Source organism: Aspergillus tanneri (genome assembly GCF_003426965.1).
Source record: "Aspergillus tanneri strain NIH1004 chromosome Unknown AapTan_5_pilon_pilon_pilon, whole genome shotgun sequence".
NCBI lineage: Eukaryota > Fungi > Ascomycota > Eurotiomycetes > Eurotiales > Aspergillaceae > Aspergillus > Aspergillus tanneri.
The window spans coordinates 183,318-207,441 of NW_022984632.1; the positions used below are offsets into that span (position 1 = coordinate 183,318).

Sequence of the window (24,124 nt, forward strand, 5' to 3'; positions counted from 1 at the left end):
GCTACAAGCCCGTTAACTAGTTAACTTAGTTACGCTGTGTGTCGCTGACGTAATACCCATCCCCCCATACAGTCAGTCCCCGTAAACTGTCAACCGCCGAACCGAGCCGTCCCGACACCAACGCTTCCAACATTGGCGGCAGATCACATGACCTCCAAAAGCGGTTAAGCTATTTGCGCGAGGTCCGCCCCACTTGCGACTGACATGTAGTCACCTGTACAGCTGCATTAGTTGGAAATTATAGCACCAAAAATAGTCAGACTTTCATCGGTGCGATAAGGAAGTCCTAGATGACTTTTGCTGGACAATGAATGGATTTTCGGGTCAAACGGTATTGTTACCGTAGTACATACAACCAACCATTAAATTCGTAAGTTGCAATTGAAATACGCCAAGCTTTCAGATGAATTAGGACCCCAAAGTCAACTCAGCCACCACAATGAAGCTAGTCTTGGTGGAGATTGAACTAATGGAGGTCAGCCAAACAAAGAACTGCCTTCCACATAACTGAGAAGTACTGACTTGGAGTAACTACTCTACTCACTCAGAGTAGGGTATATTATTCCGTTCAACTTCACCAACTGTTTGGCCCCCGCCCAACCCACTCACCCGATTTTCTTCCCATATCGCCAGCCTCACATCCCGGTCTGTTCTCGGGCTTTGATTTGAGTCCGGGCACGATGGCTAACCTCCCCTTTCCTACGGTGCCTTATCCACGAATGGAGCCTCCGGCTCATCGTGAGAAGGAGATGAAAGTACTGGCATTAGGCATGTCCCGCACCGGGACCATGTGTGCGTGAATATGAATTAATACTGCAATACACCACAAACTATCCATGGCTGACCGGTGTCCAAAGCTCTGTATGTTGCGCTGAAGGAGCTGGGATACTCCTGCTATCATATGGCGGAATGTTCCCTGGACCAAAAGAACGACTCATTGGCTCTCTGGAGCCGTGCTATAGATGCCAAGTTCAACGAGAACGGCCGCAAGTTTTCGGGTGCGGATTTTGATCAGATGCTCTGGCGCTACAATGTGAGTCCCCCCACTCTATCTTACTAGCCTTACTACGTACCAATTAGCGTGAGGCGTGGCTGATATACTCCTAAGGCTGTTACGGATATTCCCTGCATTCTCTTCGCGCAAGAACTGATGGACGCCTTTCCCGAGGCACAAATTATTCTGACAACCCGCCATGTCGATCCATGGCTGGCTTCCATGCAGCGCACTTTCTACGCCATCCTCAGCTGGAAACGGTGGGGATTTCTGGAGTTGATTGATCAAGTACTGACCCTAACCTGCTTACCTTATTCATCGTCATTGGCTTGCTGACTGCATTCCACAAGACTTACATTGGCCTTTACATCCCACTCTTACGATCTGCACTGTCCGTGTGGACTGGCGGGAAATGGCAGGACGCTAGCCATCTGCCTAATGGCTTTGCTGCCCACTACGACCAAGTACGCGTTGCTGCGCAGAAGCGAGGGCGTGAAGTGCTTGAATTTGAAGTCCAGGATGGTTGGGGGCCCCTCTGCCAGTTCCTAAGAAAGGAGGCGCCGGATAAACCTTTCCCCCATGTTAATGAAGGTGACTTCATCACAAAATTCCATACCATTATTTTTTGGGTTCGGGTTGCTGGACTGGTCAAAAAAGGCCTGACATGGGTAGCCCCGGTAGCCGCCGCGGGCGCTGTCTGGTGGTGGTACCATTCCTAAAACAACAAAGAGGCGGAAGTGGAGTAGGATGGTTGATGTTGCAGTAATTGGAGACAATCACGACACATAGCATGTACTTTTTAGGGACTTTCTTTATAATACTTGTAGTCCCCTGATTCACACATGATTCTCCTTCAGAATCTGGCTCGCTCTGCTTTCAAGAGGCACGTATAACAAACAATTATCGGCAGTTTCTTAACGTCTACTCAGCACTTTTCCTGCTCCATTATCCTCTACGAGTCGTAGCTTGCATTGTATTTGCTGTATCTCACTGTCACATGATAAGTAAGCCAAAACTTCCGGTTTTTAGATCTAAATGAGGACTGTCCTGATCCTTCAGACTCCCCAGATTGATCTATATAGTCCACAAAATCTTTATGCCCGGGGGAGTCTAATATGTCCTTTGGGACCTTAGGACCGCCCCCCTAGGAGCGAGCACGGTTAACTACAAACAAGAAAGTCACTGCCGCAACACGTAACCCAAGCCGCGAAGCCTCCCGCTCGAAGAGCCGGAGGCCGACACGCTCGAAAAGCCACAACCAGGAGCCAAGCTCAGCAACAAGAGCCGGGCCCGGGATAGAAATAAACGCATCCGACGCAACACTCTGGACGGCAAGAACGATGACGATGTCATGGCCACAGGCAACCAAAGTAACAAAGAGCTCACCCACAAGCACACACCACTGGCAGGAATTAAACAAACCAACAATATTAAGCCGGTAACATGCCGGCGCAGCGCACCACAGCCACCCCCAAATAAAGACGATAACAACGAGCTTAGTAGAGACATGCCAGAGTATACAGCTTCGTCCTCTTCCTACTCATGACGCAACAAAAAGCACAACTAAAAGACCTACAGGCGAATTGCAGGAAACGCGTTGCAGTTATACAGTATTTTTTTAGTGAGAAAGAAGTGCAAAACACTGCAGATATTATTATAGTGCAAGAACCTTTAGGCTGACCGTTGGGAGGGATTCGGGATCCCAAAAGGGTCCAAGTCCCGTCCCATAATCCCAATGGGAATTAAATTTTGATTCCTTCCCATGCCAAGCTATTCGGGAAGGGATTCCCATTATATGGGATTCGGGAAGGGATATTCCCATTCCCTTCCCATTTATAAGCTCGTTCCCGTTTCCCGTCCCTTTCCCAAATAGACATTAGAGGGAGTCCCGATCTAGGGAATGGGATATTCCCTAAAATCACTAATTTCCATAAGTTTCCTGAAATTGGTCCCGTTCCCGTCCCGGTCCCATTCGGGAGGGAAATCCCAAAGGAAAATCCCCTCCCAACGGCCAGCCTAGGCGTGGAGTGCATCGTCTTGAGAGTGGGACAAGGCCAGCGTCCTGCCTAGTCTGCGACTGGAGAGACTGTCCCGGATGGACGCCGAGCTGCACCTGTTAACGTTGGCGCATGTGTGCTGTCATCTCTTTGTTAAGATCCAAAAAAAACTAGGAGGGATGCAGCGGAAGGAAGTCCTGACGCAGGCCGCTCATACTGTAAGGGGCTAGAGCCCCTCAGCCTACTCGGGCCCTCAGCCCTCGTGTTTCCTTTCTCCTCGCCTGCCACATGATTAGTATATTGATTAGTACACTCTATCATGTGACTTCCCCCCTCCTTACTTCGCAATCGTCTCATCGCTGTTTCCTCTTCTCTTTCCTCTTCGACGATTCCTTTTGTATCCACCCTAGTTATTAGGTTATAGAGGTTTAGCCCTTGACATTAGGAATCGTCCTTGTCTGCCTGTCTGCCCGCTCGCCTGCCCGCTTGTCCGCCCGCTCGCCTGCCTGCCTGCTCGCCCGCCCGCTTGCCTGCCTGTCCGCCAGTCTATGGGAATATCTTTACGATGTCCGACCCGAATCCACTCCTCCTGCTTGTGCAGCAGCTCCAGCAAGAGCTCCAAAACCAGCGCCTTGATATTCAAAACCAGCGTAATGAAATACAGCAACTACGTGCGGACCTTGATGCTTCCCGAACAGATGTCCACCAGCTTCGTACGCAGCTTCTTTCCGTCCAGACACCCAGATCCCGCCTGCCAGATCCGCCTCGCTTTAACGGTAAACCATACACGCTTCGCACATGGCTCCCGTCAATTAAAGCAAAACTTCGATCAGACCAGCTCGTAGGAGCTGATGCTTTTGACTATGTATGGGATCGACTAGAACAGTCTCAGCAAGCTTCTGTCCTGCACCTCCGCCAATCTGCCGAAGAAAACCAGCTATGGGATCCTGAAGTTATTTTTCTTTTTTCAGCGTCTATGCCATAACCCACGGGAACAGCAGGAGGCTATTCAGCGCTTTACTTCTATACAACAGAGGGATGACGAATCGCTTATCGCCTACCTTGCTCGTTTTGAACGACTTTCATATGAAGCCAATGTAAACTCATGGCCAGATATATCACGTGTTACCACGCTACACCGGGGGCTACGGCCTAATCTCCGTCGAATACTAGAAGACTCGAATAATTCTCTCTTTGATCTTCCCTATAATGAATATATTGAACTTGTCCAGAGTACCGATCGGCGTACCCGTCCTAGTCCAAAATCAGCCCCGAAACCAGCTTTGACCCCGAATACAGACCCAATGGATACTGATCCGGTCCGAGTCAACTCAGTTAAAATAAACCCCAATCCTGTTCATGTTGGCTCTGTGAGAGTAGCCCGAGCTGCTTCGCCTGTTTTATCTGATTCTTCTCATGAATCCACCACCTCTGACCGCCGCCGTTTCCGACTTGCGAATAATTTATGCCTTTACTGCGGTTCTAATGATCATTGGATCGCAGACTGCGATGCCCGCTCTACTTTGTCTGATACTTCCGAGAAACCTCCGAAAAAGCTTACAGCCCGCGCCAGCAACCCGCCTCGCTATTAGGCCTCCTTCGGAGGCCTTATATAGGAAGGGGGAGTAGTGTAAGGGGCTAGAGCCCCTCAGCCTACTCGGGCCCTCAGCCCTCGTGTTTCCTTTCTCCTCGCCTGCCACATGATTAGTATATTGATTAGTACACTCTATCATGTGACTTCCCCCTTACTTCGCAATCGTCTCATCGCTGTTTCCTCTTCTCTTTCCTCTTCGACGATTCCTTTTGTATCCACCCTAGTTATTAGGTTATAGAGGTTTAGCCCTTGACACATACGACGCTTCACATCGCCCTGGAAGTGACGGATAGAGAGAACAGAGCAGAGAGGCGGCAAATAAGTAGTAAAGCTGTGATTATCGAGTCTTTACGACTGCTGGCGATAGGGATGGTATAGCGGAAGGAAGATGTGGAAAGAGGAAAGAGGGACAAATATAGTTCTTAGTCAAAAGTTTGAATAACGAAATTTCTACACTCCTAATTTCAATATTTTCTTATTCTGTATTATACAACCAACATGTTTTAAAACTAATAAAACCATATAATTAGTTTAATGTGCTATTATTAATAATATAATTATAGGTTTTAAAAAAAAAAAAAATTTTACTATCGCAGTAAAAATGTTATATATAATAAGCAGTCCGAAACAGAAAAACCTGTAAATTTTAATTGCAAATTATAAAAAAAATAAAAAATATCTACATAAAAATATTTGTATATATATTTAATACTAGATAGTTATTTTAATGCTATATATAAAAAAATACTATACTTGTATATAATTTTGTTGTGTTATATCTCAATAAGTACTATAGATATATATATATATATATCTTCGTGCCATATAAATCTTCCTATTACAAGATTTTGCAGTATGTATTTCAAGCAATCTTTATATTATAATAGTATAGTTACATAATTTTATATAAATTTCAGATAAATCTAGTATAATTTTTATATATATATTTTTTTTTTCTCACTTTTTTTTATATTATTTATTGTAGGTACCAATAGTACTATGTTGTATTATAAGCTAAAAACTGAGTATAAAATTACATAAGTTGAATATAAAATACAACGTAATTTTTGTGCTTTTTTATATATTTTTATAAAATTTTACCGCTTATATTGCTTATAATATAGTAAATTTAATTCCGACCGTCATATGTTGCGAGATATATATATTTTACATGTATGGGTAAAAACCATGGTTGGGTTGCGCGGCAACTGGATTATTCAGACTTTCGGGCGGAACTGTAGTCAGGAGACAGAGCGACCCGATCCCGGTTAAGTGGGGAAGAGTGTGGGGCAACTGCTCGGCCCGGATAGATACAAGCATCAGTATGGAGGACAGTAGAGAGTAGCACTTTATAGGTAGTATATGACTAAAATGTGGATATAGAGACGTATATATAAGATAAAAAGCAGTAAGTTTAAGGTAAACAGTCAGTCCCATGGAACCGCCCCTGAAATTACGGTGTACAACCAGTCAAACAGATTAAGATCGCCAGACAAACAAAGACGCCTGTTAGAGTTGATCAAACCCCCTGGATCACTATTAGTCTGGTCCATGCTTCTACGAAGGATTCGCGATGATCTGCACCCACTGACGCGCGGCGTTTCCGCAGTGCATCCGCGTGGCAAGCTTTGAGATTTAAGACGGTCGCCGTCGAACTTAAAGTGCCTAATCTGCCTGCTGCTCTCTTTTAGGCTTTGCTTCTTGTTTGTTTTGGATTCCTACCGCTCCTTTCTCTCTTTTTCCCACTGGCCTCCTCTCTTCTCCCACTCTGTCTCCTTTTCTCCCATCTCAACCCCGTCTGACTTCCCTTGCCCCTCAAATCCTCTTATCATGGCTGCTAAGCAAATGTACTTGGCCTTATCTCTGCCGTGCTTATAAATTATAGTGCTAACACAGTCTTCCCAGCAATGTTGATGTTTTGGTTATCGGTGCTGGCCCGACCGGTCTGGGCGCTGCCAAACGCCTCCAGCAGCTGGCAAGTCGGATAAATTAGATGATGAAGACATAAAGAATTATTCTGGCAACTTCTAACAATACATGGAATTTAGAACAGCGCCTCGTGGTTGATCATCGACTCAAACAAAACCCCCGGTGGACTAGCCTCCACTGACGTTACCCCTGAAGGCTTCGTAAGTCGTTCTGCAGCAAGGGATAATAATGTGGTTATCGGATATTAATTGTTGTGCAGCTGTTCGATGTCGGTGGACACGTTATATTCTCCCACTACAAGTATTTCGACGACTGCCTCAACGAAGCCCTTCCCAAGGTCGAGGACTGGTATGAGCACCAGCGTGTCTCGTATGTCCGCTACGAGGGCCGCTGGGTCCCCTACCCTTTCCAGAACAACATTTCCGTCTTGCCCAAGGAGGAGCAGGTTAAATGCATTGGGAGTCTGATTGACGCCGCCCTGGAGGCTCGCGCCCGTCCTGCGTCCGACAAGCCCGAGAACTTCGACATCTGGAACACCCGCAATGTCGGCCAGCGGCTAAACGAGATTTTTATGCGCCCATACAACTTTAAAGTCTGGGCTGTGCCCCCCTAGCAAGATGAACGCTACCTGGGTTGGCGAGCGTGTGGCTGCCCCCAACTTAAAGCTGTTGACCAGCAATGTCATCCTTAACAAGGTGGCTGGCAATTGGGGACCCAATGCCACCTTTAAGTTCCCTGCTGAGGGTGGTACTGGTGGTATCTGGATTGCTGTGGCTAACACGATTGCCAAGGATAAGACTCGCTTTGGTGAGCACAGCAGAGTGGTCAAGGTTAATGCCGATGCCAAAAAAAGGTCTACCTAAAGGACGGTCGGTTAAATTTCTTATATTATTACTAGCTATTAAGCTAATGAAGATTTCCAGGTACCGTTGTCCATTACGGATCTCTTATCTCGACCATGGCTGTTGACTACCTCGCCAAAGCCATGGCTGATACCAAGCTGCTGCAGCTCTGCAAGCCCCTCTTCTACTCTTCCACCAACGTTATCGGTGTCGGTATCCGTGGCAAGCGCCCTGAGCACATCGGAGACAAGTGCTGGGTATATTACCTCTTTACTAAGATAAAGTAGAAATAGAATCTAACAGTCCCAGCTTTACTTCCCTGAGGACAACTGCCCTTTCTACCGTGCCACCATCTTTTCCAATTACTCCCCCAACAATCAGCCTAAGGAGAATGCCAAGTTGCCTACCAAGCAGCTTGCCAACGGTCAGAAGCCTGCTTCTTCCAAGGCCCAGGAAGGACCGTACTGGTCTATCATGTTGGAGGTTTCTGAGTCGCAGTATAAACCTGTTAAACACGACACCCTGTTGGCCGACAGTATCCAGGGCCTGATTAACACTAAGTTGCTTAAGCCCGAGGACGAGATCGTCAGCACCTACGTGCGTCGTTTCGACCATGGATACCCCACTCCCAGCTTAGAGCGCAACGGTGCTCTGAACGAGATTCTGCCCTACTTGCAGCAGAAGGACATTCTCTCTCGTGGCAGATTCGGCTCGTGGAAGTACGAAGTCGGTAATCAGGACCACAGGTAAGTCGCTACCTATAATTGGGACCTGTGTACATGTGCTAACGGAATATAGTTTTATGCTGGGTGTTGAAGCTGTTGACCACATTGTCTCTGGCGCTGTCGAGCTCTCTTTGGCCTATCCTGACTTTGTCAACGGTCGTGCCAACACTGAGCGCCGCCTGACAAGCATGAAGACTGTTGTCCGGTAAGGATATAGACAGTATTATCTACGGAGTGACAAAAGCAGTGGATTATGACCGGTGTTAAGTAGATAATGCAGCTTACTAGACCAGTAAATAAATATACTTCTACAACTATTTATTTAGATCTAAATTTATTTGCTATAAATATAATTCTTTTACTGCCAATTCCCTGACGCCAGTGTAACTGCCGTTGTGACCAGTAGTAGAGGCAGATCCACCGCCAGCACTTGTATATTGTTGACCTTTATCCAATCGCCCAACGCTGCCAGACTCTTCCAGGAGTCGTGGCACGAAAGGCAGATGCGCATTTGACAGGACAAAACTGGCTCCGTACAACCACCAATCGTTGTAGATGGGCGGACCACAAAATTAGCAATGCAAAGCAGTCATTGCAGCTGAGTGAGGATACAAATTACGCCCTTCCAAATGCGGCCCGATGCACTTCGGAACCAATGCTGGAAGAGCGGGGCGGTGAGATGTTGCTGGTTCGGGGATATACGGTGGCCGAAAGGAGGTTCGGGCAATACATTGACTAACACGGTTGATGCATCTGTTATTCTCTGTAATTTTAGGTAGAAATAATATATGCCAGCTGCATACTTACAACGCTGTGGCAATCAGCGTAGGGCATAGCCGCAGCAGGCCGAGGCCAATCATGTTGCCGGTGTGTATACGTGTCTGATTATATGGGATATTGGTATGGAGGTGAGAATTGAATGTATTCAGAAGGATGTTCTGCCCAACCCCTCTATGAGGAGTATTGGGTATATATATTCACATGATGTCCCATTGATAGGCTGGCCGTTGGGAGGGATTCGGGATCCCGAGGGAGGTCTGGTCCCGTCCCATATTCCCATAAGGATCCTGGGGGTGGTCCCGAATCCCGTCTCAAGAAAATGGGAAGGGATTCCCATCCAGAAAGAAGGGGGAATCCCAGTGGGAATCTCTTGGCATTCCCTTCCCATTCCCATTCCCATAAAATCTTAGAAAATCGTCCCGTTTTTATGGGACGGGAGTCCCATCCCGATTTCCCATGGGAATTTCCCTTCCCAACGGTCAGCCTACCTACTGCCTGAGGCAGGATGAATATAATTCGCTCAGAGTATGTCTCTGCATTAATAGACCCCCATTCTTTCTCCCAGAATAAACATGGTACTTTGGAATTTCCATGAAATGACGCCCAAAACATCCATCCACGCTTTCTAGGAGGAGAGGTTCGAAGGCAGGTCTCTTCTAGTTCTTCACCTGCCTTCCCGGTAACCCAGATTCTTGTGTGGAATCCTGAAGTAACCCATGTTTCATCGGACCAAAGAATTCGATTCCATTGCTCAGCTGTCCAATTTACATGCTCAAGGGCCCAGGCTAGACGTACGCTCTTATTTTGATCAGATAGAGGTGGCTTTCGAAAAGCTTTGCATCGGGAATAACCTTGTTTTTAAGTGCTCGAGCAAGGGCAGTCTCTCCACAGGGAAGATCAAGTACTTCAATAACTTTCTTACAAGGTAGCCGGCGTGTACGTTTTGAAGAGGAAATATAAGTAATAATATTATTCACATCTTCTTCTGATAGCCTTGGATGCTAGCCAGGAGGCTTTCGGGGGTCCTTTGCTCATTTTGGCATGTGTATTGTACCTGGCGATGGGTAAATCCTAGCTGGGAGCAGATCTGTTGATAGGTAAAACCAGCATCACGTAGAGTTAAATTTTGAATTCGATCATCACGGGTAAGCCATCTAGATTTCTGGCTAACTTCAGCCACCTGAGGTGCCTCCGGAGGGTGCTTGGCCCAGGTGTCGCCATATTAAAAGTGGCGCACAGCCATGAATCTCAGAAATATAGGAATTTGGAGTTATATTGGAGGTCTTATTAGCTTCAGAACTAAGTTATACCCATCACGGCGATCTCGTAACTGAAGGGAGCATCGTCGGGCAACTGAAAGAGTTCCCAAGAAACCAGGACGGACGGACCCAATAATTCGGCCGCCAGAGCCATGTGCTTGTACACATAGTAGTCGACATCGAATTCGGCGTCGCGGGTATATAGATTCTAGACAGACATGTCAGTGAGAAATGTTTCCTCGTAGAAGTTTTAGTGCTCACAGTATATGTCACCATCATCTTTGGGTTTGTTTATCTAAACCTGCTGTGTGATAGCGCACGACTTATATACTAATTAACAATTAGTGCAACAGATTCCAGAGAATAAAATCAAAGGGCATAACATCATCGCCCGTCTGGTGTACTGTGTACATTTACCATAACGTGACGGACCGTGGGGCTAGATTCTGGATTGCCGCGGACCGGAGATAGACCCCTGTGATTCAATGGAGATATGAGACAGAGGAGATATGAGATAGCATGTTTGAGTGGACTTTGAAGTTGCGTCAACTGTTCCTTTGACGGAGTTTCCCTAACTCCGGCCATTAAGGCCGATAGATGGTTGGTAAATCAAGGACGAGCCCTTGAATAGTACCTACGTACGTATACTAGATACTCTTCTCTCCACCTTCTGTTCCGGGCTATTATTTCTACCCTCCTATCTGTTGCTGCTTACCATGCCTGCAAATAATAGCATCAAGAAAGCTCTGTCACTTATTGAGGATGATGTCTCCAAAGTGCTCGGTTTGAATGTCGGCAAGCATGCGGGCATCCGACCGGGCCAGTATATCCCTAGAGCGGGTCAGAAGTCACAGCATAATATCAGGGACAACGTATGGCATACTGACAAACCTATGTGTTTGTATTAGATGCGCAATCTCCCCCGGAACTATTTTTTCGCGACCTTTCGCCAAGCAGTACGTACATGGTCATCGGCCTTGATATCGACGCCCCGTTTCCTTCCTTCGGTGTCCTCGGCCCCATCCTGCATTGGATCCAGCCAGGACTCCAGCCCACTCCATCAGACAGCGATCCGAACGTTCACACACTGAAAGTTACCGCGCCATTCGTCGCCAATTACATCGGTCCCGCCCCACCTCCAGGAAGCTCGCCGCATCGGTATATCTTCATTCTGTACGAGCAGCCGGCTGGGTTCAATGGGAAGAAGTATGCGCCGCCTAGCGGGCAGAATCTAGGAAATATGCATCGGATGCGCTATAATCTCGATTCTTGGGAAAAAGAAATTAGGCTGGGGTCTACCGTGGCAGCGAATTACTTCAACAGTAACTAGAAACGTTTTGCGGGGAAGGGTGTTGTTGACTACTGGAGTGCGTGAATTGAGGGTTACACGCGTCGAGAAAGGTTCGGTACAAGAGGGAGTCCCAACTTGAAGTTGTTAATGTGGAATGTAGATCAGATACGCCATTTACTTTCTCGCCAATTAAAATAATCTACAAAACAGTGTCCTACTTGCCTTGGTCATCTCCCTGAATGCTCTGACTATCACTTCAAACGCCTTAATAATTTTGCCTTGTACAGAAGCCGAAGACAGGAGTAACAATTTCAACGGATTATAAAACGGCCTTACTGAATTCGCATCAGATTTCACGGGCACACAAATAGAAAACTTAAACAAATAGCAATTAGCTATTCGAGGGATAGACTTAACAGATATTAAGTGGTAATAAAACGGTCACACTGCCTTTTTGTACTAATTAATACCTATCCTTCCTAGCTTTAAAGGATAAAGAATGTGATGGTCTAATAGAACTAATCTAAGCAAACATCCTTTTCTTGGCAGCATTCTTATGGTAGAACAATATCTCGGCAATTGTTGAAAACAGGATGCCTAAGGCACCTTCGGGTATCCTAGTCCTGAAGCCATCTGACATATCACACGCAAGGGGCTAAGGGGTTAAGGGACACGTAGACATAAGGAAGCGTTTATCTACGCTCTCTCCTAGATAGAAGAATATACTCACCATGCGATACTACATCGCACCGATAGTTCCAATATACTATCCAGTCACCGCTATCCTAGCACCTCACGACATAGCTTCTTCCCCGAGATTCTCAACAGCAATATTTATTTATTTCCCATGCCCAGCATACTTTAGCATGCCAGTAAAACATCTGAAGCATTATAAAGCTACTCAGGGCGGCCTCTTTTCATGGGACTACAACCTTAAGTGTCTTTTTTTAGCACCCAGTATTGATACATTCCCTTTGCGACTTTTATTTTTTTTTTTGGCCCCTATACTTTTAAAGACCAGTATTAGTGGCGGACCACCTGACCACCCACCGGCGGAAAGGCGGTGGGTGGTCGGCGGCCTACAGGCATTTTCACCCTAGAGGCAGATTTTTGAAGCAATTCGTAATTCAACACCTAGAACCTGTAGAATCCATAATAAAAACCTGACTACCCGATTCCTCTGCCATTTCACTATGGGAGACAGGATTTTGATCTTCCGCAGCAGTGGCGTGGGGGCGAAGCCGTACGCCTCTTTAAATGCCTTATCCGCTTTCTTCTTCTTTTTTTAACGCCTCTTTTGCTCTCCTACCTGCAATAGAGCGATTTGCATCCCGTACGCGTAGTATACCACTATCTCCAAGGCGTGGAACCTCTCGTTTAGTAGCCCTGCGGCGGCGAGGTGCCTGAACCGCTTCAATTCGCTCTAGAGTAGAGTTCATTATATTAAGTTGTTCCGACTGAAGTTTCTGTTGATAAAATATGCGCTCCAAGCAGCGCTCAACGCGAGGATTAATCTGTACGCTATCCAGTAGATGAAGTAGCTTCTTCTGATTCTTTTCGACTTGCTTAGCGGTTTTGGAGGCGTGTTTTCAACACTTGAAGAGAGAGGATTCGGAGGAGGCGTAGTCTCTCCGTACGCGCGTAGATCGGGCGCGGAGATCTCTGGAATCGGCGGTAAAGTTTGCTCAATTGCTTTAATTATAGAGGACCCATCTGGAGGGAAGATTCCGCGTTCTTTAAACGAGTTGCGAATAATTCGTTGCTTAAAAGTCTTGTCTCGTACGGCCGCGATATCTCGTAAAAAGTCGATTTATCTCCCGGCACCCCACACCACTGCGCGATGAGATTATTCGCATTACGAAAATGCGTTTTATATGTAAGAAAGGGCTTTCCATCAAGCGGTTGGCAGAGGTGAGTTGTATGAGGTTTAAAGCAGAAAGGAAGAATCTCGTAGGTCTCGCAGAGTTGAATAAATTCGAGCGTTTTATGAGAAGTATAACCGTTAAAGAGAAGAACACGTTTCTCCCCTTTTTTTACGATTCTTGGTCTCTTCATGGAATCGATGAAGCCATTCAATCATTAGTTCATCATTAATATAGCCTTTATCAGAGACCGCGGTATAATAATCCTCTGGAATGTCTTTATCATCGTACCAACGCTCCATAAATTTTTGGCCTTTAAAAATAAAGAACGGAGTCATAACCCAGCCATCTGCAGCAATACACTCAAGCGCAGTTATATTCTCTGCATGCTCTGCTTTAGGATTATCGCGAGGCCTCTTTCCTTTTGTCCCTAGCACTTTTTGATTCTTTCCTTCGCCTGGTTGAAATCCACACTCGTCAAAGTTATACACGAGATAATCGGGGACCCCGCGAAGCAAATTTGCGAGCTGATTATACCAAAACTGAAGCTCTCCAACATCCTCTGCTTCTATTCGCTTCTTTTCTTTCGTTTTCTGTATCTCTGGACGAAGTTGGAGGTCAGGAGGAAGCCTTTTAGCGAAGCGATACGCCCAGGATCGATCGACGCGTCGTAGAGATCCAACCCGCTTTAATGTTTGATTTGCAAAGTCAATAAGAAGCGTAATTGTAACGGGAAGATAAAGATCTCGCATTTTAGCAATCCACTGGACTAAGGCAGTCTCCTGATATTGATCAAGCGCCTTATTTGTAGGGGGCGACCATTTCGAGACTTTTTATGATCATGGATGCGGCCGTATAGCGTGCGGTAAGGAACTCCGAATTCTCGCGCTATTTTAGCGATATTTGGTTTTTAATTTGCTGGGCAGCTCGGACGGCTTCATCTACACGCCCATCATGAATTTCAGATAATTTAGTCATGTTGGGTGGTTTGTATGGCTTCAAAAAGATACTATTTTAAAAATCTGCCTCTAGGGTGGAAATGCCTGTAGGCCGCCGACCACCCACCGGCGGAAAGGCGGTGGGTGGTCAGGTGGTCCGCCACTAATAGGTCCTTCCTCTAACTTTAATATACAACATCAGCTAATCACGTAAATCCGAGCCAAGCCCACCAACATAAAGGGACTTCACGGCGGAATTCTTATTGCCGTACTGCCGCAGTAGCCCGAGCCCAATCCCACCAAATTATCAGTGGCCCAGGTGGGGATGACGTCGGAAACAGCATGTCTGTGCCCTCCACAAATAAATTCACATCCTTGTATAATAAAAAGGACCAGGATAACTACCCTATTATTCCCATTAGCCCCATAATACCCTGATCAACGGTTTAAAAGGCGTTGACGCTGGAAACAGTGTATCAGTCTCAACAAATAACAAGGATAAAAAGAATAATCACTCGGTTAACACTGAAGAAAACTTTGACTATGACTACAAAGATCATGACCGCCCTGTTAAAGTCCCAGTTAAGGAGCATAAGCCAGACCCAAAATCTTCTTAAAAGTCTTAGTTATAACGTCAACCTCTTCCACACCACCCTTAGCTAGCCCTTAATAAAACTGCATCTTCTATTCCTACAATTATCAGTTGCTGCATGTATTATTACCGAAAATGCCGCACTTCAATGGGGGGCGCCATGGGCAAATTATGGGCAGCGAACTCGAGCGTCGGCGTGGATGAGTAAGGGTAGTAGGATTGCCGGACAAGGATATACTGGTCATTCGCTAGGAATCACCATCGGAAATGATTGCTTCTGCTCGCTAGCTTATTTTTGGCCTTCCTTGTATATTATGCTGGTCAATCACTACAAATGTTAAGTTATAAAACCCCCCGACGAACCCATCCCATCAACAACTCCAGCTCATCAGCAATCATCAGCCCCAATCACCACAATCAACACATTGAAAACCCACTTAAACACACACTTCATCCTTCTTCACAATATATCTCATCGGCTTCGACTCTTCTGTCATCATGACTTCCTGGAACAACCGCGACATGACCAACAACCTCCTCCTGCCGTACGTGGACTCCGCAATGTCTCCGGAGGAGGTCAGCGCAACCCTAAAAACACTTCCCTTCGAGCGCAACATCTTTAAGGTACATTCTCTTATTCTCTCCATGGTTTTCTGCGATGGGAGAGCGATGCACTAACAACCGATCCTCAGCTGGTCGCCAATGCGCCCACCTTTTTCCCAACCTTCGTGAAACTTCTGAGCCGTGCTTGGTGGCCCCAGCGCAGCTTGCGCTCGAAGGACTGGCAACTGGTCGTCTTGTGCACCGCGTCCCTGCTCAATGCTCCGTACGAGTGGGACGTCAATGAGCCCGTGGCCCGGGTCCTCGGGTAAACTGACGCAACTAATAGCGGGTATCCGCTCCGGGGACTTGAGCTCAATGGAGCTCTTCTCTGATCGCCAACGACTGATCAATGCGGTGGTTAAATACCTTTGTCTGCGCAATCGTGTCAACAAGGACACGGTGCTCAAAGCCAAACAGGTCCTCGGAGATGAGGTTTTGATGGACCTGTTCTACACTCAGTCGATCTACGTGTTTCTCGCCCGCACCATGAACAGCTACTTGATTGACTTCGATGCGCCAATTCCGGGATTGGAGGACATGCTCCGAAAGTACAACGCAACCATCATCGAACGGGAAAGCGCTTATACGGATTAGGCCTGTGGGGTTGACGACTGGGGGTCATGCCCGTGAACTGTATATAGATTTAGGTCCTTTTCAAATACTTCATATGTTTTTTCCACTAGTGCATATCCACATGAGTAAAAGCCGTAGCCTGTATGTCGCGGGACGATTGCGATCGCAAGTTGACACGTTTGGACCAAGCCTTTCAAGCGTCTCAAAATACATTGTCCATCCAGTGAAATAATACTCACAAGATACGGCTTTTTTTTTTCCTTTTTTTTCTGTTCATGACGATGCCCTTCCAGGCACAGTTCTATCTCGCATTTGCGAGGTCTCGTCCAATGCTCGAGTTCTCCGTGTCGTGGGTTCATGTCGTGTCCACTGTGCCTGTGTGGGCAGAAAGAATTTCGATATCAGATCCTCCGAGCGTCTTTGCAAAGGACGCCGTATACTAGTGATAAAGTAACGATCTGCATCTTAGGTGGTTGCCTAATGTGTGTGGTTCACACCCCCGAATACTTCAACCCCCTTCCTGTATTCTAAATGAGTGCGAGTCAACCGTCCAAGGAAGTATGGTAGTTAACGTGGTCTAGGATACCAATGACATATCGTTCCCTATCCTAGACAACTGGTTGCGTGAAGCTGTTCGATGAGCTTACTGCATTCTTCCCTAACTCCCGTAGATATAGGTTCAAGGAGACTTGAATGTTTATAGCACTGCTGAGATCCTTTGTATGGTCATTCTATGTCACCTGAACTGATGTTGTCACAAGTTTCCTGTATATCCCTCATCTCGGCAATAGATATATATATACCCAGCCCTATTTATGAACACGTTACAGTCCTCCAATGGGTAAAATAATTATAGCTAACTTCGACAACAAGATCCCGGATGGTGAGTAACTATAAGGAATGTCGAATTAAGAGAATTGCTACTAAGTGGGACTATAAACATAATCGTGATATTTCTTGAGTATTATTCCGGGCAAATTTGGCGATTGTTCGGATATCCGTTTGCCAAGATGGTTAACTTGGCAATATCAGGGGCTATAAAGAACATGACGGAAGAGATCCTAGTATCACGACAGATCTGTGTTTCGCGTGACTTTTCGTGTGTCCTTCCGGAAATTCGCAGGTGCGGACTGAGTTACTATACTCCTGTTGTAAAGAGTGTCCATATATACATTCTATGCTCTAGTCTACGTAAATCTGCTATATCGGCAAGGACAACTGAACTGTATTTAAAGGAAACAATGATAGGCTTGTCATTTACGCATAAAAATAAGGAGAAAAGAAAACAAAGAGAGAAACTTAGAACTGCACGACGTGCTTGGTGCACCCGACGGCTGGTCTTACCTTCCCACCGACTCTAGCCAACACCGACTGGACCTTCTTCTCGAGATTTCCACCATCCCCGTCCTCTTCCCAGTCCACGCGGTTGACCGGTGGCGCAGTGATCTTCCCTTCCTCGAAGAGTTCGGTGAACCACGAAAGGAGGTCAATCTGTGCGTCCTCCGTATACCGACTCAGCGCTTGGGACAGTCGGAAATTCTTGAAAGTGATTTGTTTCCAGAAGATTAGCTCCTGGCTGAGGACTAATTGGCCGCCCGCACCCCCCAGCGACCCGTAATTGATGAAGGTACCCCCGGGAGCGAGCATGGCGGCAAGTCGTTGACCAGATTGTCCGAAGACCGCATCCAGTGCGAGGGTAATACGCATCCCGGCCGCGATCTCAGCCGGGCCTTCTTTGGCAAGTTGAGACTCGGTGACGACCGCACGAGCGCCCTGATTGAGAAGTGACTGTCGCGTGGCCTCGACATCATCCCGGTCTCGAATCACACAGATACTCGGACAGCCCTTGAGCAGGGCAAATTGCACCACCATCCGCGCAATCCATCCCGTCGCGGCATTCAGAACAACCCAATCTCCCGGACACAAGGAGGGACAGCTCTCTAACAGAAGATAAGCCGTCGAGCAACCTGTCTTCAGCAGACTGGCGGTCGGCGGTTCCAAACTCTTCGACACTTTCAGCACGGCTGCCGCCGGAACCACGGCTTCCGTGCGCCAGGTCCCCAAGCCGTGGGCACGGGGTATAACGTGGTCCCCAGGCTTTAACGCCTCAACGTCCGTGCCGACACGCTCGACGCGAGCCACGCCATCGTATCCCGGGATGGGTTCGTCGTTATAGCGATGGTGTGGTTGGACGGGATATCGGCCAGCAATCACCAACAAATCCAGGGGGTTCACAGGAGCAGCCAAGAACTTCAGCAGAACCGAGTCTGCGGGAATTGGGGCGGCGCCTACAGCGTCGTGACGGTAAATGCGGATGAGACTGGCGGGTTCTGTCGACTGGCGCTGGAACGTGACCGTTTGGGCGGACATGATATCAGACTGGGCAAGATTGAGGCAGGAATTCAGCCAGAGGAATTAAGGTGACAGAGATACGGAGCAATTCCGGCCATCGTTCTTATAATAACCATTGCGATCGTATCTCTTGATAAGGGGATATACCATTGATGATGGTCTTCGAGGCTGGATTTCAAAACATTTCCGGGACCCACAGAAAATCCGGGTGGGCAGGAGCCTTGAGTCCCTTGGCTCCACGCTATTTCCGCCGGAGATCCTCGAGCCTGGCACAGACGCATCCGGAGAGAGGGCCAACAGCTCAGGGAAATTCCCTTGGCCTGGTCGAGTTTCCGGGCCCGTTCTGGTCGTGGGCACCTACCGACACGGTCAGCGCAATCAAGCAACTCCGTCTCGCGAACATACCAGCGTGCTGGGCAAGAGCATCGGTGGAAAGACAAATCGACCGGGGCATCATGATGATAAATAGCTACTGGTGTCCCTGACAATGACTTATCATCACAGTCACCTCAGCCACAATCATCAGTACAAAGGCAAAAGCCAACCCCACCAAAATCTCCTAGTTCTGCTTCACATTTCAACCAACATTTTGTCGACACTTGTCACCACAACAATGGAGACTTCAAGTGATTCTTTGCGCTCGTCATCCTCTGAGCCGCCCTCGGAGACTCCGATCGAGAAGCCACAGTCCCCAAGAGACGTGCACGGCGTTAAAGTAAGACGTCGCACCATCAATGCTTATTGATCCCTCGCTAACCCCATATCCACAGTGGGCCCTAGTGGTAAGTGCGCTGCTTTCGTCCTTGTTCTTGTATGCACTCGACAATACTGTAGTGGCCAATGTTCAGCCGAAAGTCGTCGAAACCTTTGGCCATGTCAGTTTGGTTCCTTGGCTGGGTGTCTCCTTTGCTCTGGCGTCGGCTGCTACTACCTTGATTTGGTCCAAGGCCTATGGAACCTTCTCCGCGAAGAAGCTTTACATTGGAAGCACGGTCATGTTCATGGGCGCGTCGGCCCTCTGCGGTGGCGCTCCAGACATCAACAGCTTCATAGTCGGTCGTGCCATCGCGGGTGCCGGTGGCTGTGGAATGTACATGGGCCTGTTGACATTGATGTCGGTGACCACAGACAACATTGAACGTCCGAAATATTTCAGTCTGACTGGATTCATTTGGGGTGTCGGCACAGTGCTGGGTCCAGTGGTTGGCGGTGCCCTCGGTGACAGCAAGGCGACCTGGCGTTGGGCATTCTACCTGAACCTGCTGGTCGGAGCGGTTGTGGCTCCGGTCTACTTCCTCCTCTTGCCCGACTTCAGACCCCAGAAAGATGTTCCTATCCTCAAGCGGTTTGGCCAGATCGACTACATTGGGGCACTGCTGTCCATTGGTACCCTTCTGTGCGCGATTATGGCCATGAACTTCGGCGGCGTTCTGTGGAGCTGGAGCAGCTCGAACAGCATTGGTCTCTTCGTGGGCGCCGGTGTCCTGTTGATCCTGTTTGTAGTGCAACAAACCTTCAACCTGGGAACCAGCTTCGAGAACCGCATGTTCCCCATGCATTTCTGGAAGAGCCGTACCTTGATCGTTCTCTTCTTCACTATGAGTGAGTATGCCCCACGTTTACTGCACAAACATGGCGCAAAGTCTAACTACGTACAGTGTTGGCGACATTCGGCAGCTTCATCGGCATCTACTACCTGCCCATCTACTACCAATTCACCCGCGGAAGCACAGCCGTTCAGACCTCCGTCCATCTCCTGCCCTTCATTCTGCTCCTGGTCGCCTTCAACCTGATCAACGGTCAGTTGATGGGCAAGACCGGCTACTACTACCCCTGGTACATTTTCGGAGCTGCTCTCGAGTTAATCGGCGGTGTCCTCCTTTGTAAGTCCTCCTTCGGACGCACTCCCCAACTACCACGAAACACACCCTAACAAGCCTCGCTACAAAACAGACACGGTAGACGAACACACCTCCGACGCCAAAATCTACGGCTACACCATCATCCTGGGCACCGGCGTGGGCTGCTTCTGCCAGGCCGGCTTCGCGATCGCACAGATGAAGGTCAAGCCTGGGGAGATCCCCTTCTGCGTGGGCTTCATGACGGTTGGACAGATGATGGGGATCGTCTTCGGCACGGGTATCTCCGGCGCCCTGTTCGTGAACTTCGCGCAACAGGCCCTGCAGCAGGTGTTCCCCCTGGCTAGTGAGGACGAGATCTCGAACGCAATATCGGGCGTGGGGAGCCAGCTCCTCCGCTCTGCGAGTCCCGAGGATTATGCCGCGGCAATTCATGGTATCACTAGAGCGATCCAGCTGGCCTACGTGCCCATCATCGCTGCGGGAGCCATTTGCTTGGTCTGTAGCTTGCTAATGAAGCACGAAAAGGTCTTTGTTACTGGCAGCTTCGCTGGTTAAATTCGTGGCTGGAGCCGCGGAATATGATCTTCGAACATTAAAATGACAATACCTCATGAGAGGAGGAATGGTTAGCAGAAGTGGAGAGCCGAAAGACGATATTGGATACAAATTTATAAAGAGAGATGTAGTCAGGTTGATTACACACCTACACATGAACCAGGCGCTGCCAAAAATGATGACACTTTGACCTTACTGAACTTTGCAATATACTCCTCGGTAGAACAATCAATAATTCGAAAATCTATCACTGGCGCTCAACCAAACAACTAATCAATTGAAAGCTACTAACCTACCTAAGAATTTGACCTAATATATTGGACGTCTACTTTTGCAGGCGCCTCCTCGTTGACGAAGCATTGTCAGAATTCAGAATGTCTGTGAGTCTCAATCCAAGATTCTATTCTTGACATTGATGAGCTCTTGTATTGTCTTATATAAATTATATAAATCAGATTTAGAGAATAGTAACTTGTGGACATTTTTCTTGTGTACATCTAATGAGTAGCAGAAATTACAATGGATTTATTGTTAGTTAGTCTAAAGGCTATGGAGTAGCAAGGAAAAGAAAGAAATAGAAGAAGGTACTAACAATACCTGGGGAAGGGTAAGCGCGATAGACATAGGACTCCATGCTCTCATTGATTTATTATCTAGATTCACAAAGTGACATAGGGATAGCTTTGATTCTCTCCTCTGCAAGGCTGAATAGTCACGATCGGCGAGAACTAGGTCCCCTAGGGATGCATGCTAGATGGCCACATTAAACAACTTTCACGCTATCGATGCGAAATCCATTGCAAGACCGTAGTATGCCCTAAAACCGGAAGATGGATGGTTCCTTAGAAAGATCGGTGTACGCCTAAAACAGGTCAACTTGCTTAATACAACAAACATGAACGATGACCAAGCTTACCCAGGAATCTAGTTGTGCCCACCAGGCCGAAGTATCGGAGCTATCTGGGAAACCAAAACTATCGTATAATTTGAATGAGTCATCTAGAAGATGAGAGGCAAAGAGGTCGGCAGGCAGCGCATCGAATGCCGTGATATTCGGCTTCGGGGAGACGGTGGTACCGGGGGCGGGATGGAAGCTAGACGGAAGAAATTTGGAAAGGCCCTTATGGCTGTCATCTTCTGTCCTCATTGGAGTGCCTGGTCGGAGACTGGAGACGACTTGTCGGTGGACCTCCAGGCGCAACTGCTCCAGAATAATGCCGTAGCGACGGTTGGGACTGCTCCGGGACGTGGCCTTCCCCAGATGCTGTTGGCAGGTCTCTGCGAGGCTGAACAAATATTGCAGCTGACTGCTATTTTCCACGTTGTTCGATGGATCGCCCGTCGACGACGCTTGATGCTGTTTGATAATGTGGATGTACACCACAGTAATGGCACAGAAACACACGTAATGGGTAAACCAAAACCCATGAATGAGAGCCTTTCGGCTGGCGAGCCCATTTATTATGGTCATAATTTCCTCGGCGGCCCCGATGCATTTGTGAACATAGGTGGCGACGCCCGATTGAGGAATATCCTTGCAGTCATTTAAGAGAAACAACCGCGTGGTATAAATAATTGCGTGGGAGTAAGCGAGCTGCTGGATCTGAGACCGCCAGCGATCCATCAATGGAGCGGCGGCCTCCTTCCATCGTTCTAACTCGAGGGTTAACAGGATGGCCGCCTCAAAAGGGGATCCTCTGGGTGGATTAAGAGTGTACAACTTCCTTGAAGAGTCTGCCAGCACCCGTGAGAGTCTGCTAATTGTTAGCTGGAATTGGATTTCTCTTCGAATAAATGCTTCAAGTCAGAGACAGACCGGTAATGCAGTACGGATGCAATCATCAGATCATCAGGCACGCCAGATCGCATGCTCGGCTCATTGATCAACAAGTCGTGATCCGTCACCTCGTCCGGAAGCTCTTGATCAAAGTCCTCATCGTGCAGCAACCGCGGTCGGCCGAACATCACGCTCAGATACTTGTCCAGCGTGTACACGCTCCAAAAGATTCTCTTCCGAAGTTCTTGCTCCATATATGTGCCCTTCCCCTCCTTGACCATAGTGGACGGCCATTTGCGATGCATGTTAAGAGCGGTCAAGAACTGAACGGTTGTGCCGAACGCGAACCAGCACTCGCTGGATCGAGACGACGCCAGTAGGTAGAGACTTTGGTTCAGTCTCGCTTGTACTGTCTCCAGCTGTGGTGCACCCGACTCAATGGACGACATCCGCTTGGAGAGGGCAAACCAGCGTTCGCTTCAACAGGCAATCAGCGAGTGGACTGGTTAATAAATGAGCCAATTTCGGGCTTACCTCTGCTCATCATAATCTACGTCGGATTCAGGAGCTCGCCTCTCATAAAGTGTACCAATAGCAAGAACGCTATACACAATACAGCACCGCCCCACCATCAGGTCTGTGGGCAGGTTTGTCGCCGAAATGTTGCTCTGGTAGATCTGACGAAGCCATTTCTCGACATGACCGCGATGCAAGAACCGGTAGGTCACAACGGCATATTCAAAGTACGTTGCGACCATCTCCAGTGCCCTCTCCAGCGGAGGAAGGGTGAAATCAAGCTTGTAGAGGCTTGAATACGGCTTGTCCCCAAATTTGGTGATGGATGGGCTGTGTAAGAGTTCGCCATGGAACCCGTCCGAGACACTCATGGCACCGGTGGACGGCGTTTTGTCTTGGTTGAGGCGCTGACATACCCGGTCGATAAACGAGGTTCCGGACGCCAATTCTAGGTAACCTCCCTGGAAGTCCACTGTCAAGAGATCGGTACTGCTCGTAGGAGCACGATGGGCATCCTCATGCTCTACGGGCTGTTGAATGGATGTTGGGAAGCTCGCATCATGTTTGAAGTACTGTTGCTCGTCTGGCTGGTCATCGAAGGTCAGCTCCGCCGGCGGCGGCGGCGCAAGCCCCCTGGAGTACGTCGTTTCGTATTCACAGACCAACGACAGTCGTTGGCAACGCGCACATGGACGAGTCCCGCTGCAGCGAGTCTTTTTCTGTTTGCAAATGTCGCACGCTCTGATTGTCTTGAGTCGCTGGCAGCTCTCTCGCTTGACGGGGCCAGATGGCTTTCTCTTGCCTTTGATGATGGTGGGGGGCTCTTCATCCTCCCCATAGCTGGGATTCACCGGAGGCGTTACTTGCGGCAGGTTCGCGGGGGTGGATCGGTTCATCTGCACTGATTAACTCGTAGCCATATAGAGATGAGTTTTGCCGTCAATGGTGGCTCGGGAGAGGAGTCGAGTATCTGTCCAATGTTAGAGATCAGGAGGTGAACGCAAGGTATCGAAGAGTTGTTGGCCGTCCCTCATGGCTCGAAAACACGGCAGGGGGGCCGAGTAGGAGGTGCATACACGACAT

At 48.1% G+C, this 24,124-nt stretch overlaps 9 protein-coding genes across 9 annotated transcripts; 7 read left to right on the plus strand and 2 right to left on the minus strand.

The window, feature by feature from the left end:
• Window positions 1-719: 719 nt before the first annotated feature.
• On the plus strand, window positions 720-2,540 carry ATNIH1004_009468 (sulfotransferase family protein; the record flags this gene model as incomplete). The annotated part of the gene is made up of 4 exons (XM_033574060.1): window positions 720-792; window positions 858-1,033; window positions 1,414-1,585; window positions 2,221-2,540. 4 exons carry the CDS (start codon window positions 720-722, stop codon window positions 2,538-2,540), a joined length of 741 nt encoding a protein of 246 aa, XP_033422078.1.
• A 1,016-nt stretch (window positions 2,541-3,556) lies between these two features.
• ATNIH1004_009469 (uncharacterized protein) lies at window positions 3,557-4,583 on the plus strand (the record flags this gene model as incomplete). The annotated part of the gene is made up of 2 exons (XM_033574061.1): window positions 3,557-3,943; window positions 4,026-4,583. The coding sequence occupies 2 exons, from the start codon at window positions 3,557-3,559 to the stop codon at window positions 4,581-4,583; spliced, it is 945 nt and encodes a 314-aa protein (XP_033422079.1).
• A 1,909-nt stretch (window positions 4,584-6,492) lies between these two features.
• On the plus strand, window positions 6,493-8,290 carry ATNIH1004_009470 (protoporphyrinogen/coproporphyrinogen oxidase; the record flags this gene model as incomplete). Its single annotated transcript, XM_033574062.1, has 7 exons — window positions 6,493-6,564; window positions 6,634-6,714; window positions 6,774-7,058; window positions 7,132-7,321; window positions 7,438-7,613; window positions 7,666-8,102; window positions 8,155-8,290. 7 exons carry the CDS (start codon window positions 6,493-6,495, stop codon window positions 8,288-8,290), a joined length of 1,377 nt encoding a protein of 458 aa, XP_033422080.1.
• Window positions 8,291-10,836: 2,546 nt separating this feature from the next.
• Window positions 10,837-11,450, plus strand: ATNIH1004_009471 (YbhB/YbcL family Raf kinase inhibitor-like protein; the record flags this gene model as incomplete). Its single annotated transcript, XM_033574063.1, has 2 exons — window positions 10,837-10,960; window positions 11,029-11,450. 2 exons carry the CDS (start codon window positions 10,837-10,839, stop codon window positions 11,448-11,450), a joined length of 546 nt encoding a protein of 181 aa, XP_033422081.1.
• A 3,851-nt stretch (window positions 11,451-15,301) lies between these two features.
• On the plus strand, window positions 15,302-15,675 carry ATNIH1004_009472 (uncharacterized protein; the record flags this gene model as incomplete). Its single annotated transcript, XM_033574064.1, has 2 exons — window positions 15,302-15,427; window positions 15,496-15,675. 2 exons carry the CDS (start codon window positions 15,302-15,304, stop codon window positions 15,673-15,675), a joined length of 306 nt encoding a protein of 101 aa, XP_033422082.1.
• Window positions 15,676-15,721: 46 nt separating this feature from the next.
• ATNIH1004_009473 (uncharacterized protein) lies at window positions 15,722-16,000 on the plus strand (the record flags this gene model as incomplete). The annotated part of the gene is made up of 1 exon (XM_033574065.1): window positions 15,722-16,000. The coding sequence occupies one exon, from the start codon at window positions 15,722-15,724 to the stop codon at window positions 15,998-16,000; it is 279 nt and encodes a 92-aa protein (XP_033422083.1).
• A 1,278-nt stretch (window positions 16,001-17,278) lies between these two features.
• ATNIH1004_009474 (MDR family NADPH-dependent oxidoreductase) lies at window positions 17,279-18,757 on the minus strand (the record flags this gene model as incomplete). The annotated part of the gene is made up of 3 exons (XM_033574066.1): window positions 17,279-18,358; window positions 18,413-18,688; window positions 18,737-18,757. The coding sequence occupies 3 exons, from the start codon at window positions 18,755-18,757 to the stop codon at window positions 17,279-17,281; spliced, it is 1,377 nt and encodes a 458-aa protein (XP_033422084.1).
• Window positions 18,758-18,944: 187 nt separating this feature from the next.
• On the plus strand, window positions 18,945-20,748 carry ATNIH1004_009475 (uncharacterized protein; the record flags this gene model as incomplete). Its single annotated transcript, XM_033574067.1, has 4 exons — window positions 18,945-19,046; window positions 19,102-19,933; window positions 19,990-20,214; window positions 20,285-20,748. 4 exons carry the CDS (start codon window positions 18,945-18,947, stop codon window positions 20,746-20,748), a joined length of 1,623 nt encoding a protein of 540 aa, XP_033422085.1.
• An 817-nt stretch (window positions 20,749-21,565) lies between these two features.
• ATNIH1004_009476 (Zn(II)2Cys6 transcription factor) lies at window positions 21,566-23,937 on the minus strand (the record flags this gene model as incomplete). The annotated part of the gene is made up of 4 exons (XM_033574068.1): window positions 21,566-21,610; window positions 21,665-22,502; window positions 22,565-23,002; window positions 23,060-23,937. 4 exons carry the CDS (start codon window positions 23,935-23,937, stop codon window positions 21,566-21,568), a joined length of 2,199 nt encoding a protein of 732 aa, XP_033422086.1.
• Window positions 23,938-24,124: the final 187 nt, after the last annotated feature.